General features: G+C 35.7%; 1 protein-coding gene and 1 long non-coding RNA gene across 3 annotated transcripts in view; both read left to right on the top strand.

Moving 5' to 3' along the window:
* The first annotated feature begins 4,896 nt into the window (after positions 1–4,896).
* The window catches only part of LOC127848902 (uncharacterized), a 54,783-nt gene continuing 41,731 nt past the window's right edge, over positions 4,897–17,948 (top strand). For both annotated transcript variants that reach the window (XM_052381577.1, XM_052381576.1), the window contains exon 1: positions 4,897–5,023. In XM_052381577.1, the coding sequence (XP_052237537.1) occupies positions 4,981–5,023 (43 nt within the window). In that variant the 5' untranslated portion in view covers positions 4,897–4,980. The remainder of the gene's footprint in view (positions 5,024–17,948) is intronic.
* Positions 7,425–17,834, top strand: LOC127848908 (uncharacterized). Its single transcript, XR_008034809.1, has 2 exons — positions 7,425–7,528; positions 17,738–17,834. It is a non-coding gene; the product is annotated as an uncharacterized LOC127848908 (long non-coding RNA).

Genomic DNA, 17,948 nt, shown 5'->3' with positions numbered 1-17,948 from the left:
ACAAACTTCAAAATATGCCAAAATCTGTGAAAAGGCCCCTTTAAACAAAAGCTGTCTTCATAGAATGACATATGCCCCCGATAAACGCTTGATAGAAATTATGAGCATTTTTCGAAACGTAAACACATTTTTCGAAACCTAAACGCAGACCCTAAGTTCAAGGTCAAGGTCAAAGGGGTTAAATTTTGTGTGCGTATGGAAAGGCCTTGTCCATAAACAAATGCATACCAAATATGAATGTTACATCTGAAGGGACATAAAAGTTATGCGCATTTTTGAAACCTAAACGCAAAGTGTGACGGACAGACGGACAGAAAGACAGACAGACGGACGTACAGACAGTGCGATCACTATATGCCCACCTTCGGGGGCATAAAAACACGACTTTAAGAATCAACTGTCCAACCTGCCGCTACATTGTCTCATGTGAGATTGGTCACCGAACGGAGATGTTATCCGGCGCAAAAGAACACATCAAAGAAGAAAATCTTTTATTAAACAAGGGCTGTTTGTAAAACATGCATGCCCCCCATATGGGCTGTCATTTGTAGTGGCAGCCATTGTGTGAATACGTTTTTTGTCACTGTGACCTTGACCTTTGACCTAATGTAAGTTGTCATCCGGAAACCATTGTACTATTTCGAGTCACTGTGACCCTGACCTTTGACCAAGTGACCTGAAAATCATTAGGGGTCATCTGCGAGTAATGATCAATGTACCTATGAAGTTTCGTGATCCCAAGCGCAAGCATTCTTGAGTTATCATCCAGAAACCATTTTACTATTTCGAGTCACTGTGACCTTGACCTTTGACCTTGTGACCTATCAAGAGCTGTCAGAGGACAGCGCGCTCGACTATTCGAGTGCTTGACAGTATAACGTAAGCCATCATGGGGAAATTGTTTATATTCAATCATTTATTAGACGATCTTTCAAAAATAAAAAAAGGAAAAAATAATATATATATATATTTTTTTTGTTATTTTTTTTTTGGGGGGGGGGTAGGGAGGTAGGGGGTGGGGGTGAGAGGGGGGTATAATGAGGGGTGTGGTAATTTATTAGATGTTTAAAAAAGGGGGGGTGGGGGGTAGGGGGGTGGGGGTGAGAGGGGGGTATAATGTGGGGTGTGGTAATTTATTAGATGTTTAAACCAAAAAAAATATTTTTTTTGGGGGGGGTAGGGGGGAGTGAGAGGGGGGTATAATGTGGGCTGTGGTAATTTATTGTATGTTTAAGGTAAGAGGGGGGAATAATGTGGGGTGTGGTAATTTATTAGATGTTTAAAAAAAATTGGGGGGGGGGGTAGGGGGGGTAGGGGGAGTGAGAGGGGGGGTATAATGTGGGGTGGGGTAATTTAATAGTTGTTTAAAAAAATGGGGGGTGGGGGGTCGGGGGGAGTTAGAGGGGGTATACTGTGGGGTGGGGTAATTTATTAGATGTTTACAAAAAAAAATAATTTTGGGGGTGGAGGTAGGGGGGTGGGGCTGAGAGGGGGGTATAATGTGGGGTGTGGTGATTTCTAAGATGATGTTTAAAAAAAATAATAACACGCTAACCACCTGTGCTTAAATCTAGCTTTTTAAGTTTGATTGAGTCTGACTGTTCAAGATATCGAGGGAATGTGGCGTCTACTTATTTAGATACGAGTACAGTGAAGTAAAAGTAACAACATTGTCGTTGTATACACACCGATCTTTAATAAAGCAAATTTATAGTATCTATTTATACTATGCAAGAAGTATATCATAGTACATGCATAGGCGCTCGATGTCAATGACAATGTTGTTTTTATGTATTTATTTATGTTTTTAGTTACCCGTTGTTTATTATAATGCATACACATACTAAATTAATAAAAGTCTTCCGAAAAAACATCTTCTTAAAAAAAGATAGTTCGACTATGTACATAGATATTGACATAATCTATGTATATAGTCGAACTATCTTTTTTTTATTTAGACGTTTTGTCGTAAGATTTTTAATTTAGTATGTGTATGCATTATAATAAACAACGGGTAACAAACAAATAAATAAACATTGTCATTGACATTGAGCGCCTATGAGTACATGTTCTATCAGAGGCATATCGTATGCATTATTTATTTACTAACAAGTTCATTGTACTCGAGCGTGCCGTTTAAAAGACAGTCAGTCGCAGTGCAAAGCGCAGTTGTAAGACATAATTAGACCATACATCCTTTCCGGACAAATACGCATTGGTGGTCCACCAGGCAAGGGCAGTAGTCTTTTTTTCGGAACCTGTAATGTGATCTTTGCAATAAAAATGACATTTTTACTATACGACGATGTTTTGTCCAAAACCTATTTTAAGTGGCCCATTGTGTGTATAGTCTATATGTACTGTATTTGACCTAATGTATCGCATGGACGACTGAAGATCAATAGATCTAATGATTACCGGGAACACGATGTTATTTTTATCAACTACAGTCGATACTCCTACAGCCATCGCCAAATACTTCATGGGCATATCGACGGAGGTTCGCTTGAATACAGACACTTGGTTACCCGGCCAATTAAGATTGGTGTAAGCAATGATCCGCGCTTAGGACGGACGTTACCAATAAAAGTGATGTTATCAAATCTCAATCAAATTACTTTCTCACATTATTATTTCTTTCTATATGTTACATTGCTTATGAGGCGTACACCATTGCCTATTTCGTTAACGTGGTCGATTCTTTTTTTGGTTTTCCATTTTGGTATTTCGATAATATTCGCTCTTTTCACAAACATAACTACTGTATACAGTTTGTGATAATTTTTGCAAAATTCGATAATTCGTGATTTGAAAATTTATTTTAATAATACATGAAATTACTGAGAAGTGTAAAATAGACATTTGGAAGTTTTGTCATGTAAAAACTTTTTTTTTCAAACTGAGGAGTCGTTTTGAAAAGCTGACAACAAAAGTTCTTCCGACCTTCCTACAGTACCCATTCCTCTTTCACTGAAAAAAGACATTTTGGGCCTTTTTGCAGTCTGCAAGTTTAAGTTTAATGAACAAATTAAAGGGACCTTTTCACGTTTTTGTAAATTGACAAAATTAAAATAAGTTGTTTCAGAGTCGAAAATATTCGTTATAGTTATATTTGTAAGGAAACAGTAAACTGAACATTTACCATGCTCTAAAATAGCAATTATATGCATCATTTGGCGATTTAAAAACCTGAAAATTATAAGGCGTTGCAACGCGCAAAGATTGAATAATTTGGAGAGTTCTTTTATTGTCGTTATATTTTGTGAAACTACGAGGATTGCTTGTATTAAGTAAAAAACACATTCTTCTTTGTATGCTCAATGATGGCTGAGTGGTCTAAGTGGGTAGACTTTTAATCGAGGACTCCAGGGGTCAGTGGTCCAAGCCCTGATAAGGGTTATTCTATTTTTCTTTTAAAAATTGTATTCTTGATTTTGTATTGGATTTTTTTTTAGATCCAATGTTTATATTTATCAATATAAAGCATTTAATGACAAACTTCAATACGTGTCAAAATCTGTGAAAAGGCCCAGGCTTTAATTGGTAAAATGAGCAACTAAGTGATTCTTATAGATTTTCAGAGTTAACTCCCTTGAACACCAATTAATTAAGTTAGGATTAGTTATTGATACGTAGAAGTAAGTTTTAAATGTGATGTATTCTCATATCTCAATTCGATATTTCTAAGACATATCGTTTAATTGTAAGGATTTCCGAGCTGCGTTTGACTGTGCACGCATCAGTTTTAGTTTAATAATGATAATGAACAATCGAGATAGAACAATCCACAGTAGACTAAATAAACGTACCGAGTAAATGATAATCTTCAAAAGTTGACTTTTTTCGTTTCGAAACAGCTAGCAGATAAAAAACGAAAGCCATGTTTATTAATTTCACGCCAGGATATGCACGAGTAATATGTGCTCTTACGTCATAGCTCGCTTCCCACGCACATATTATGAGCAGACGAGATTTCCGATTCATCTATTGTCTGAATGAAACCTCACAAAAAGAAAAAAATACATCAATACATGGAGTTAATTATGTTTTTAATAAAGAACTCACAGGGTAAGTTACGTTATTGTATGAGATATAGATATATCCCGTGCACCAATTGGGCGTTAAATCAAACACGATACGATATTTATGGTAGACCTATTTAAGCCGTCTGTTACCAAAAATAGTTGTTTACCTTGTTCAACACATATTTTCCTTAGACACAAAACGTGGCGTAAGGCGCGTTTTGATTGGTTTGACTGTTTGACCTGTATATGATGGAAAATATATTACAGCGCTATTTAACGTCATAATTTTAATCAGAACATTATTTTAATGTAAAGAAATATTGAACAACCACTTGTATTTTATTATTTTACATATATATACGAAAATCTAATACACAAACAACTTTTCATTGACCAATCAAAACTGAGCTTGCAAAGGGTAAAATTTAGGTCAGTCGCGTCAGAAAAATGGGTCACTGTCATGAAAAGTTCACTGCGGTGTGGTTCAGACGTTTTCTCAAATGGAGGCCAACGATTTTAAATCTCTGACATATTTCTAGAAATTTTTTAATATACCGACAGGAATAAGTGAACATACTGCGTTAAGGTGAGACTGGTTTGTTTTAAGGATATTGTATTTTATATCCTGTTGACGTAATCGCGAGAAAATGTAAAAATCATACATCGATTCTTACCGGCGATTTCTAAGTAAACAAACGGTTAATAGGTTAGTAAGGACGTCTAACGGTAATTTATGACTCAGTGTTTTTTTTACGTTATATATTGTATATTTTCAGTCTAATGATTCCACGTGGACATAATTTTAAATAAAGTAACAATCGATTTTCAGCGATGGACTTAAATAGTGAACTTCACGAAGCGTGACCACATCGAGTTTTTGTTGTTTTGACGTTCCAAGGTCACGGCCGTTGGAGTCGTGGGGTGTTGTTGGCCACCACCATATCTGGGGTTGGTCATGTCTGTGATTATGGGGAAAGAGGCGAGTTTGGATGGATTAGGTAAGTCGAGATTAGTTTTAACCTATTAATTTTAGCTTGATTACATCGAAAGCCTCAAGTTTATTGAAACTTTTTTGAGTCCGTTTCCTGTGCCTAGAACCAGCACTTTTGTCTTTTAGTGAGATCTAAAGAACACCCCCAAAGTGGGGATCGTACCGTGATTACCTGGTCGCTAGGCAGACATCTTATCTTTTACACCATGGTGACCATTTGTCTAGGGATTGCTGTCCTACTCCTAATATTGCTGTTTTTGTATTTTATTCCGAATTCCAAGGCCCTTATTCACCATACAATTCTGAAACCCAAGTATAAGATTGAATGTTTTTTTTTAAGTGTGGTATTCAAGCATTGCTTTATTATTTTAGTCAACTTGGAATTAATTGACTTTGTAAATCCATCTTTATTAAGAACATTCTGTAAAATACATTATCACCAATGGAAGCCTCATTTTACTCAAAACTCTGGGCTTATTTTTCTTATTATGCCCGCCCCCCATTCAAAGAAGAGGGGGTATATTGTTTTGCACATGTCGGTCCTCCGTATGTCCGTTCACCAGATGGTTTCCAGATGATAACTCAAGAACGCTTAGGCCTAGGATCATGAAACTTCATAGGTACATTGATCATGACTCGCAGATGACCCCTATAGATATTCAGGTCACTAGGTCAAAGGTCAAGGTCACGGTGACGCAACTTAGAAAAATGGTTTCCGGATGATAACTCAAGAACGCTTATGCCTAGGATCATGAAACTTCATAGGTACATTGATCATGACTCGCAGATGACCCCTATTGACCATCAGGTCTACCACTAGGTCAAAGGTCAAGGCAGAGCTCCAGATAAGGGTCGTATTTTCGTAATTACGAATTATTTTCAAGTCCGTTATGTATTTATTTTAAAATCTTGTCGTACCATTAAGAATTACAAAATCAAGTTACGAATATTATTTTTACATCGGTTTGTATCAATTTTTATTGAGTTCTTTTCGCGTATTAAAGATCTTTGCGGTGCTTATATAGAATGGTTATCGGGTTTGTTTAACAAAGCGCATTTTTTCCAATAAAAGCGGCGTATACAGTCTATCTGTCATAAAACAATGGCGGCGCCCAGAGAGCGTCCTAAAAAACTGCAAAGCACCAAAAACACGCTTTTAACATATTGTATGCAAAGTGAGCCGAAGTTAAATGTTTAGAAAGACATTATAGAAAAGATCTTATACGATGTTGTATGTTCAGTTGCTGACACAGTTGGAAAAGCTAAACAAAAATGCGACACGACGGGTCCAAACTTAAACACAAAAAAACAACATTGAACGAGTGGAAGGGACAAGTCCTGTGGCTAATCGTTGAAAAGATTGAAGGGAAGACCCGTTTTAAATGTGAAATATGTAAAAATTCATCTAAGGCATGCAATCTAAACACAGTTTGGGCATATGAAGGTATTGGAAAAATAAAATTGTATAATACTGAAAAGACACTGTTGAACTTGTATAAATAAAGTTGCTAGTATGTTTATTTTGATTTTTTTTGCATGAAAATAACCATTATTATTTATTTTTAGGTCATTTAGAAAAAATAAGAATTATTTTTCAAAACTTAGTAGTAACGTTAAGAATAAAATTTCAGAGTTAAGAATTCTTGTTGAAAATCTAGTAGTAATTTAAGAATTTCACAAAACCTTATCTGGGGCTCTGGGTCAAGGTCACGGTGACTTGACACAGTAAAATGGTTTCCAGATGATAACTCAAGAAAGCTTACGCCTAGGATCATGAAACTTCATAGGTACCAGTGTTTTTTTTTTCATTCAAAATCAGACCCCGTAACTGGACCCATTCCCAATGGAAAAAAGTATATATTTTTCCCAAATGGGAGCTAAAAATTCCCAATGGAACCAAAATAAATTATTTTTTTTAAATCAATATTTTGTTCATCTTCCATCCATATAAGATATCAACCTTAGTAAATACAATACTGGACACACTTGTATCCTCAATTAAGAAGCATTTGTTAGCAAAACAACAAAAACTTAATGAAACTTGGTCAGAAGATTCATCCTAATAATATCTTGGACGAGTTCAAAAATGATGCCGGTCGGTTGAAAAACATGGTGCCAGGGGGCGGGGCATTTTTCCTTATATGGCTTTAGTAAAACCTTGTTCACACTCTAGAGGCCACATTTATTGTCCAATCTTGATGAAATATGGTCAGAATATTTGTCTTAATGATATCTTGGATGAGTTCGAAAATGGTAACGTTTGCTTAAATAACATGGCCGCCAAGGGGCGGGGCATTTTTCCTTACATGTATATGGCTAAAGTAAAATCTTGTTAACACTCTAGAGGCCACATTTATAGTCCGATCTTCATGAAACTGGGTCAGAAGATTCGTCCCAATAATATCTTGGACGAGTTCAAAAATGATGCCAGTTGGTTAAAAAACATTGCCACCACGGGGGCGGGGCTATTTTCCTTATATGGCTATAGTAAAACCTTGTTAACACTCTAGAGGTCAAATTTATTTTCCGATCATCATGAAACGTGGTCAGAAGATTTGTCACAATGATATCTTGGATGAGTTCGAAAATGGTTTTGGTTGCTTTAAAAACATGGCCACCAGGGGTGAGGCATTTTTCCTTAATGGCTATATATGGCTTAAGTAAAACCTTGTTAACACTCTAGAGGCCACATTTATAGTCCAAACTTCATGAAATTTGGTCAGAAGATTGGTCTCAATGATATCTTGGATGAGTTCGAAAATAATTATGTTTGCTTGAAAAAAATGGCTTCCAAGGGGCGGGGAATTTTTCCTTATATGGCTATAGTAATATCTTGTTAACACTCTTAGAGGCCACATTTACTGTCCGATCTTATGAAACTTGGTCAGAAGATTCATCCTGATAATATCTTGGACGAGTTTAAAAAATGATGCCGGTTGGTTGAAAAACATGGCTGCCAGGGGCGGGGCATTTTTCCTTATATGCATGGATCATATTTTTTCGGTTTTGGCGGTCCTAGACCGATAGGGGTCATGAAAGACCGATTGAAAATCCCAAGCAGTCGGTCCGATTCTGTTTGCTAAAATTCCCATGTCATGAAATCGATTACACAGTGCACATGCTAACACATCCTAATTACATTCTTATCTCGATTAGGTGTGATAAACCATTCATTGCAGTCTCTAAACCGGTCAGGACCAGTTTATTGCAAGTCAGCTGACAAGTATCAGAATATGACCCCAAGCAGCGAAGATTCGCGCAGTTGTGTATTAGTCATGCGTGAATAACCCCGTGTCAATATCAATCGATAATTTCACTGGCTTATACCTTGCACACTAATCGGTCCATAATGTGTACTCGTCCACGATAAAATCGTTGACAGTTACTTCGGAGATGAAAACCTTGATGTTATCCTCGTGGATATTGTGCATTTCATGCATGATACAGTAAACTTTATATATAAACAAAAGAGAAAATCGGATATTCTGCAATAATTGTGGGCAGACCTTATACACTGAAAGCACGCGCTGTAACTTAACAAAACATGTCGATACATTTTCCACCAGCGTAATAATCCGGCAATTAATGAATGAAAGTTGCGGATCTGATCGACAGAACAGCCGAAAGTTATTTTTATGGGTGGAACTTCACATAAAATAGTACACAAGAAAAATAATATACATGTACATTGTTTAAATCTTTAGTAACAATCGTGTTAGAATCGAAATAATCCATGTACTTTATTTTTTGTTGTTGAATAACCCACGACCAGAAGTTTAAATGCATGGTTTCAAATAACTCGTGCTTCGCACTCGTGATTTACTCCTTACGCATCTTAACTATCGGCCGTGGGTTATTCGTCAACAAACTATAGGCCTAACGTACACGAATTATTTCTTAACTATTTGGTTTTGTTATTGTCAGTAGCCAACCTACGCACAGACATTTGTTTGGTTCAGTGCATGTTTGTAAGCTATTATCGAGTCGACAACGATATAAAACATCGGTATTGACTTACACAGATTAATAATATTGACAACGATGAAAAAATGTCAGATAAAACAGCACACGAAACAACAATGAAATAGCAAATGATAAAACCAATTGAGAAAACTCGTATGTTCCGTTAAAAAAAATGCCTAAAGGAATTTTAACTTGTACATTTATTATGGCAAAATCAATGGTTTATATTTTAACGTAATTTGTCATGATTACGGATATAAATTTTCAGACAGTTTTTCCCCATTTAAATCCAGACCAATTGATGTTGCGGGAAAATATGATCCCTGCTTAAATGGCTATAGTAAAACCTTGTTAACACTCTAGAGGCCACATTTATTTTCCGATCTTCGTGAAACTTGGTCAGAAGATTTGTCACAATAATATCTTGTTATCTCAGGTGAGCGACTTTGGGCCTTTCAGGCCCTCTTGTTCCCAAGAGGGCAAAGGGGCATGGTGTATTACTTTCAAAAAAGGCATTTTAACGCACAGTTTATGCAAAAAAGGGCAAAAAAACGTTCTCTGGATGCCTGGTTTTGAGAGAAACATTTAATCACATTAGAGGCAGTTAAGGGAAAAATATTAACAAGCACATTTAATGGTAATTTATGTATTGAACTAACTTTATTTAATATTAATGTATTTATCTTGCTTTGTCTTCTATTAAAGTTCCATGCTGTTTCAGTAAACTGTAGAGCATGACAAACATAATAAAGCAATATATGCATATGAATCTGATTATATAGAGGATATTTGTTGGATCCGGTGGATTATCGATTTTAATTCACGAGTGATCATAGAAAATAATATTTTCACGAGTGGCGCAGCCACGAGTGAAAATATATGTTTTCTATGATCACGAGTGAATTAAAGTCGATAATCCACAGAATCCAACAAATTTTCTTTTTATTTAATGCATTTTTCACAGTTTATATACATTGTTCAAGAGTTTAACTAACGAATTTTGCTGGGATAATGACGTCATTTCGTCAAAAAAATGACGTCATTTCACAGTAAACAATGAAAATTATCGATAATTCTCACTGATAATTTTCACTGTTTGAAACAGTGAAATTATCAGTTTTAATTCACTGATAATTCTCTATAAACCACCGGAAAGCATTAAATAAAAACAGATCCACTAACATATAAATGAAACCATGTTTGCCTTATCCAATTTTTTAATGATAATCCTGCCAGATGTTTTAACTTTGCGAGTAAACTGAATGCAAACACTGTTTCCGTTACATGTATCCACTGAGTAGATTACTAATAAATATGTTGTCGGCATCGAAAACGTTTTTTGCATTCGTTCTTTATCACATGTTTTTAATTGCATTTCAGTAATCCCTTCTAAATGTATGATCTCCATCATTTATTTGATCGTTGTTTGCCATTTTTGCTGAGAGTCACAATTTATTTGTTCTGTATTGTCGGCCATCGTGTTAAAATGATGTAATCGACAGGTGCACATCTCTAGGTAAAACTGTATAATATGTCCATCTAATAATGTAAAACCATTAAATTTCGTGTGGTACTAATTTTCGTGGATTTCGTTGGTCCACTGAACCACGAATTCAAGTACCAATGATTATTTATACACTTTTAATCCTAAATTTCCGAATGTCATTTCCGACGTTTTCTTGTGTTGTCAGTTATCCGAGATATTTGTTTTTGTAATAGTTACTTCACTTCAGTAGTTAACATTACACTATATCTATCAGTTTTTCTTTTTTTTATTCATCATCGTTAATGTACGTTTTATTAATCATGGTAAATAAAGATAATAAATAGCATTACCAATTGCGAAGAAAAACAAATTTCTTTTACGTGATGTCATAAAATTAACAGTTTGCAGATTTATCATATATGTCAATATGCGCAAATTAAATTTATAAGAGACATAACCGTTTTCACACATGTATTTTGGGGACCTTATTACTCAAGTGTTGCTACTAGCGCTGAGAAGTGCAAATATTGTCAAAACAACATCCATGGCAATTAGCGAGCTGGGACCCACAAGTGCGCCGCTTTATCGCTCTTATCGACAATTATTGGCAACACTTTCATGCTTCAGTGCACATTAACCTCAAGTCTTGCTGTCAACACAGATTAGCAGATTATGCTTCGTTATTACTCTGGTTGTTTTAATAAAAGTATTATTATTATGACGGTCAGTCTTCCCCAAAAATTTGAAATCCACAAAATTACAAGTCAACGAATTAGTTGTTTTTCATTAAACCACGAAATTTCATACCGACGAATTTCTATACGTTTACAGTACGCGATTCGCATTTAATTCAATATTCTTAATGTTTGACTTGACCATGTACAGTACAGGCAACGTGTACTTTGACAAAAACGCGTGTCTGCGGTGTTCAATATTCTTGATGGGTGACATTTCGCGGGGGCGGACACGCTACTGACTGCGGTGTTCGACGAACACCCGAAATCGCCTCGATTGCACGCTATTGTTAACGGGAACACTTGTTATTACCGCGATGCTGCGCAGCCACCGTAAACACCTGTCTGCGAGGGTCATTCACGCGTTTTAAATGTACATGTACATGTACAAAATAAAATCATATACTTCATGTACATGTAGATATTATGTGCACATTTATGCGTACTAAACTCGGGCAGTATGTTAAGTCGGAAACTAAAACTAAGCGTTTAGATGATCAATACGATTAACTTTTATGGTGTTAATCAATGCAATTGCCCTTTTTGTTTTCACAAAATTGGGTTTCATTTCTCCCGATTTCCAGAAAATGACTTGTACATGTTGCATGAAATCTAAATATGGCGTGTTACAGCGTGTTTGATTTTTATTTTATTCAGATGAAATGTCAATTCCAAATCATTCGCGAGCTTCCCCGGTACTTGAGAAGAAATTCACTATGAAACTTTACATCAAAATTATAAGATCCCAATGTTGTCTGCGCTACTAAGATTTTGTGTAAAAAATAAATACACCAGCGCCAATTGTAGCGCGCTTTTTATGGTTCAGAACAAAGAAAATGAAAATATCATGGGCATATATACATGTATTTATTTGTGTCTACAATTTTTAACAGAACATGAACTCTACACAACACGTGCACTAGGCGTCAGGTTATTTACAAATGTTGGAATTCACCTGTTTTGATTGGGCGCTTATTTCATCAAATCTTAAAATAGAAACATATGCCGAAATTCATTTGATAGTTTAGAGATATGGCGAACGTTTGTGATTTTTGCATTTCTATCACACTTTAATCGTCAACATTGACCAGAATTTGCATGAAATTGGAAATCCTGGGATTATCGGGTAATGGACAGAGACGGGAATTTTTGCATGTATGCGGCAATCGATTGTGGTTGTTCGTAATCGTTGTAAATTTTTTAGACACCAAATGACACCTATAACACTCAAACGCACGGTAGATTCTTTCTGCAAATTGGTACCGACCTACGTTTATGTTCAATTATTTTATTTCTAGCAAACACGATTAACACCGCGGTATATAGATATTTTGGGTCCGCAGTGATTCACAGTGTCCATCTTATGGAAAACGGCCCCCGCGAATATTTGATCTGAACACCCATCGCGGGGGTCGTTTGGTAAGTGAACACCGTAAAATGAACACCGCGACGAGTGGCGTACGCAAAGTACACATTGCCTGTACTGTAATTTGCGACACAATTTCTATTTGGAATAATGCCGCGGACACTGTTGATTATTATTGTTGTCAACCCAAACTTGCGAGCACGCCATTTTGCATGCCCAAACAAAGCTTTTACTTAACATAAATACGATTAGTTTAGTCAATTTAAACAGCCAATGAAATTTTCCGATAGTAAAAATACGGATTGATTTTTGCCGTCTACAGTTTTATTTTTTCACGCGGGACTTAAACACTGTCGGGGGAATTTATGGAAATAAAATTGCAGATAGATACTTTTATTTTTATTTCATTTTGACATTAAATATGGTCGGTGCTCCCGTAAATCACTTTATTAAAAAATGTTGGCCTTAGGGACTACAAATTTATCAAAATACATGTCTATGTGTTAAAGGGATAATGAAATTTTAGAATATCTTGGGTAGTGGACAAAGGGCCCTTGTTTGGTCGTTTTTGGGACCAAAATTCAGCCTCATTCCCCGCTTAAAATAGTATACTTTGTTTCCCCTATTTCAGTTAAAAATTCCCCCTTCCAAAAAATTTTTTTTTTTCTTTTATACCTTTGTTGCCAGCCGGTATCGTGCGTTTAACCTTTGATTAAATGTATATTTTTTATATGTAAATTACATTAAAATATAGCAATTGTAAGTGTTGAATTGTTGGTGAAAAGATCTTCTCAAATTCCCCTTTTCGCCTCAAACAACGCGAAATTCCCCCTCTAAGGGCCCCGGCCCCAATCCCCCAAAGTGTAGCAAGGGCCCTGGGACACTATATAGATTTGAGTAGAAAATTGTGAAACATCTTTTGTGGTTTGAGCTGGATATAACACACTGGATTTTATAAGGATACATTTTTTAAATATTTTGATTTAGTATTTAAAGATTAGAGTTCTAAATAATCTTGAAATCTTTAATACTTTGATCCGGTGGAAAAAACAACACCAATCCCCCAAGTGAGGCATGACTGCCATACATGTACATGTGCATGTACATACTTGATAGGAGAAAAACAAAGCTGGTCAAAAACTGGGACAGCAAAATCCCACTGACATACATGTGTGCAATATTGACCAATCATCAAATATCCAATTAGTAATTTATTATAGCCTGTGGTTGTGAAAATTTGAATGCTTTACAAATTGTGTGATTTAGTTGTTGCCACAACTGTTTTTCAATATGGTAAATGTGTTTTAACCCTTTGCATGCAGGGTTGGCACCAATCGTCCGCCCCCGGTTTTAACCGGAGGTTTTTACCGGTTAAAACCGCCCCGGTCAATACTCCCGAAGTGGTCATTACTGGTCAATACTGGTCGATTGAACTTTACCCCCAATTTTAATTTATATTCCATGCCTAATTAAACAATATTGATAATATAAATTAAACAGACATGTTGCCAATAATGTCTTAAGCTATTAATACCCACTATTTTATACCTGTTCATGCAATTTTTAGGCCAATCTCTCAAAATTTTGCAAATAAGTCAAAGTTGGTCAATTTGATTTTTCTGGTTGATTATTTTTTTTTTCCAATTCTAATGAATTATGATGCTCATATAATTCTGTGCTTGATTCAACAAGAACCTGTCAATTACTGTGTATGAGTTGTTCCTCATACCCCACTGTCCCCACAGTCTTCTAACAGTCTTCTCACCTATACAGGTTGGGGCAGCCAAAACTGATAATAGGGCCTTAAATGGCACCTTTTTGACACAATCCTTACTTGTCATGTATTTTTGCATTGATTTCTTTAAATACTTTTTAACAAAATAGTGTAAAAAACATTAATTTTTATTGATATAAGAATAAAAAACATAATAAGAAATAATTATTAAAAGAAAAAAACAATTGAAAAGAAGAGTAGACCCACAATTGGAAATCATTATTTATTGGCAAAATCAAGAACTTTGATTGTTTATTCATTTGAATACCAATTGAACTTTTTAATATGAAAGGGAAAAAACACCTCTAAATACAGAAAGGAAACAAGTTAGAAGTAACTATTAAATTAATAGCAAGTACAATGTAATCTTCTTGTGTGAGTGATATGAAATAGCCTAAGGGCAGATTTGCTTAATTGTCAATATCAGAGACATAACACTGCATGCATTTTATTACCAACTAAGAGGCTAGATTTATAACCCTAGAATACACAAGAGTTCTGTTTGTCCATCTGCTTATCATATAGATATATCAATAGTTAAGTGAAATGGTACCTACAATAGTAATAATACTTTAGTAACAGATGTGATACACTGAGATAAAGATATTGCCTTAGTCCTTATGTATTTGAGGCTGTTTCCATAAATAATAAAGAAGTAACTTTTTACAGCTTTAAAGATTTTTTTACAATAAATAACTCAGAAAAAAGTTTATCAATTACAGAATAATTATTGATTTAATATAACATGGCTCCTTTGTAATGGTTAAATGCTACAATTTTCAATCGACCAGTATTGACCAGTAATGACCAGTAATGACCAGTATTGACCGGTTTTAACCGGGTATTGACCGCCGGCCCGGTCAATACTCAATTGACCGGTCAATATGCCAACCCTGGGAAATTTGTCGTCTGCTAAAATGTCGTCTGCTGAATTTCTAAAATTAGCATTTTCTTCGATTTTTTTTCAAAGAATACTATCAGAATAGCAAACAGTTTGGATCCTGATGAGACGCCACATACTGTGGTGTCTCATCTGGATCCAAACTGTTTGCAAAGGCCTTCAAAATTCGGTTCCAGCACTGAAAGAGTGAACATGCTACATGTACCATATGAACACAACCAAGTTGAAACTCCAGCTATTTCTGTAAAAAAGAACCTATACAAATTAGACTCATTATATGCCTTAATTTAGGACAAATTGCCATTTAACAAAAATAAAATAGGTATAGATCACACAAACACAATAACAAATGCAAAATACACAGCTTTCAATTGCAAGATTAGAATCAAACCCTACACCATGAAAACTGTGTGTCCAAAAACTTGACCATAAGTCTCCACAGTTGTTTTGATAAACTATTGTAATACTTAAGCTGTATCAAAACAATACTGACAAACTGTGAAACAAGCAGGTCAGGGGAACCTGAAAATAGCAATATTGTCAGACGCAAAGTAAATTGCCATTAGATTTGTTTGGTATATGACTTAGCCTGTCTGAATCGATCAGCACCTTTGAACTTTTCTAAACTGACCCATACCTGATGTAGGTTCATCAGTTCAATACATATTTTACCAATACTAACTTTCTTTATATGCAAACATAGATTATGTAGAAGTTTTCACATATGAATTAAATATACATCACATTTAAAGTAAAATGCACAAGAAATTTTCAGGTTATTTTAAAGTTTGTTCTGGGCTTGTCTGATTTCTTAAAAAAACATTCCTTTCTCTTCTTAACCAGATGCATTGAAAAAACAACAGTGGGCAATAATTATTGTGATCAAAATACATGTATAAGGTTTTATCTCTTAATTCATTAACCCATTTATGCCTAGCGTCTAGAAAAAAGGCCTTTGCGACGTCTCATCAGGGTCTGCGCTGTTTGCTTTGAGGAATTTCTGTAAGAAATAGTCTAAATATAGAAATAAATATACTAGACATTCCTAATTTTGGAAATAAATTGATCCAATTAAGAAGGATGGGTTAGTCCACTAGGAATAAATGGGTTAAGAAATGTTGAGAGTGGAGCCTGTATTTGTTGCATCTGTTTCTATAGGAGAAGCAATCCTTTAAATTTCATGGTTTTATTTTTAGCTCACCGGAGCACAACGTGCTCATGGTGAGCTTTTGTGATCGCCTTTTATCTGTCGTCGGTCATGCGTTGTGCAGCGTTAACATTTGACTTGTTAACTCTCTTGAGGCCACATTTATTGTCCAATCTTCATGAAATTTGGTCAGAAGATTGGTCTCAATAATATCTTGGATGAGTTTGAAAATGGTTACATTTGCTTAAAAAACATGGCTGCCAAGGGGCGGGGCATTTTTCCTTATATGGCTATATATGGCTATAGTTAAATCTTGTTAACACTCTAGAGGCCACATTTATTGTCTGATCTTCATGAAACTTGGTCAGAAGATTCTTCCCAATAATATCTTGAACGAGTTCGAAAATGATGCGGGTTGGTTGAAATACATGGCCGCCAGGGGGCGGGGCATTTTTCCTTATATGGCTATAGTAAAACCTTGTTAACACTCTAGAGGCCACATTTATTTTCCAATCTTCATGAAACTTGCTCAGAAGATTTGTCCCACTAATATCTGGGATGAGTTAAAAAATGGTAATCTTTGCTTGAAAAACATGGCTTCCAAGGGGCGGGGCATTTTTCCTTATATGGCTATATATGGCTATAGTAAAATCTTGTTAACACTCTAGAGGCCACATTTATTGTCCAATCTACATGAAACTTGGTCAGAAGATTCATCCCAATAATCTCTTGGACGAGTTCGAAAATGATGCCGGTTGGTTTAAAAAACATGGCCACCAGGGGGCGGGGCATTTTTCCTCATATGGCTATATGTAGTAAAACCTTTTTAACACTCTAGAGGCCACGTTTTCTGTCCAATCTTGATGAAATATGGTCAGAAGATTTGTCTTAATGATATCTTGGATGAGTTCAAATTGATTTCATTTGCTTGAAAAACATGGCCTCCAAGGGGCGGGGCATTTTTCTTTATATGGCTATATAAGGCTATAGTAAAACCTTGTTAACACTCTAGAGGTCACATTTATTTTCCGATCATCATGAAACTTGGTCAGAAGATTTGTCCCAATGATAACTTGGATGAGTTCAAAAATGGTAACGTTTGCTTGAAAAACATGGCCGACAAGGCCCAAGGGGTGGGGCATTTTTCCTTATATGGCTTTATAAAATCTTGTTAACACTCTAGAGGCCACATTTATAGTCTGATCTTCATTAAAATTGGTCAGAAGATTCATCCCAATAATATCTTGGACGAGTTAAAAAATGATGCCGGTTGGTTGAAAAACATGGCCACCACGGGGTGGGGCTATTTTCCTTATATGGCTATAGTAAAACCTTGTTAACACTCTAGAGGTCACATTTATTTTCCGATCATCATGAAACTTGGTCAGAAGATTTGTCCCAATGATATCTTGGATGAGTTCGAAAATGGTTTTGGTTGCTTTAAAAACGTGGCCACCAGGGGCGGGGCATTTTTCCTTATATGGCTATATATGGCTATAGTAAAACCTTGTTAACACTCTAGAGGCCACATTTATTGTCCAATCTTCATAAAATTCGGTCA

This window comes from Dreissena polymorpha, chromosome 10, assembly GCF_020536995.1.
Source record: "Dreissena polymorpha isolate Duluth1 chromosome 10, UMN_Dpol_1.0, whole genome shotgun sequence".
NCBI classification, from domain to species: domain Eukaryota; kingdom Metazoa; phylum Mollusca; class Bivalvia; order Myida; family Dreissenidae; genus Dreissena; species Dreissena polymorpha.
Note: the sequence above shows the minus strand (reverse complement) of the source record. Positions and strands in the feature narration are given on the sequence as shown.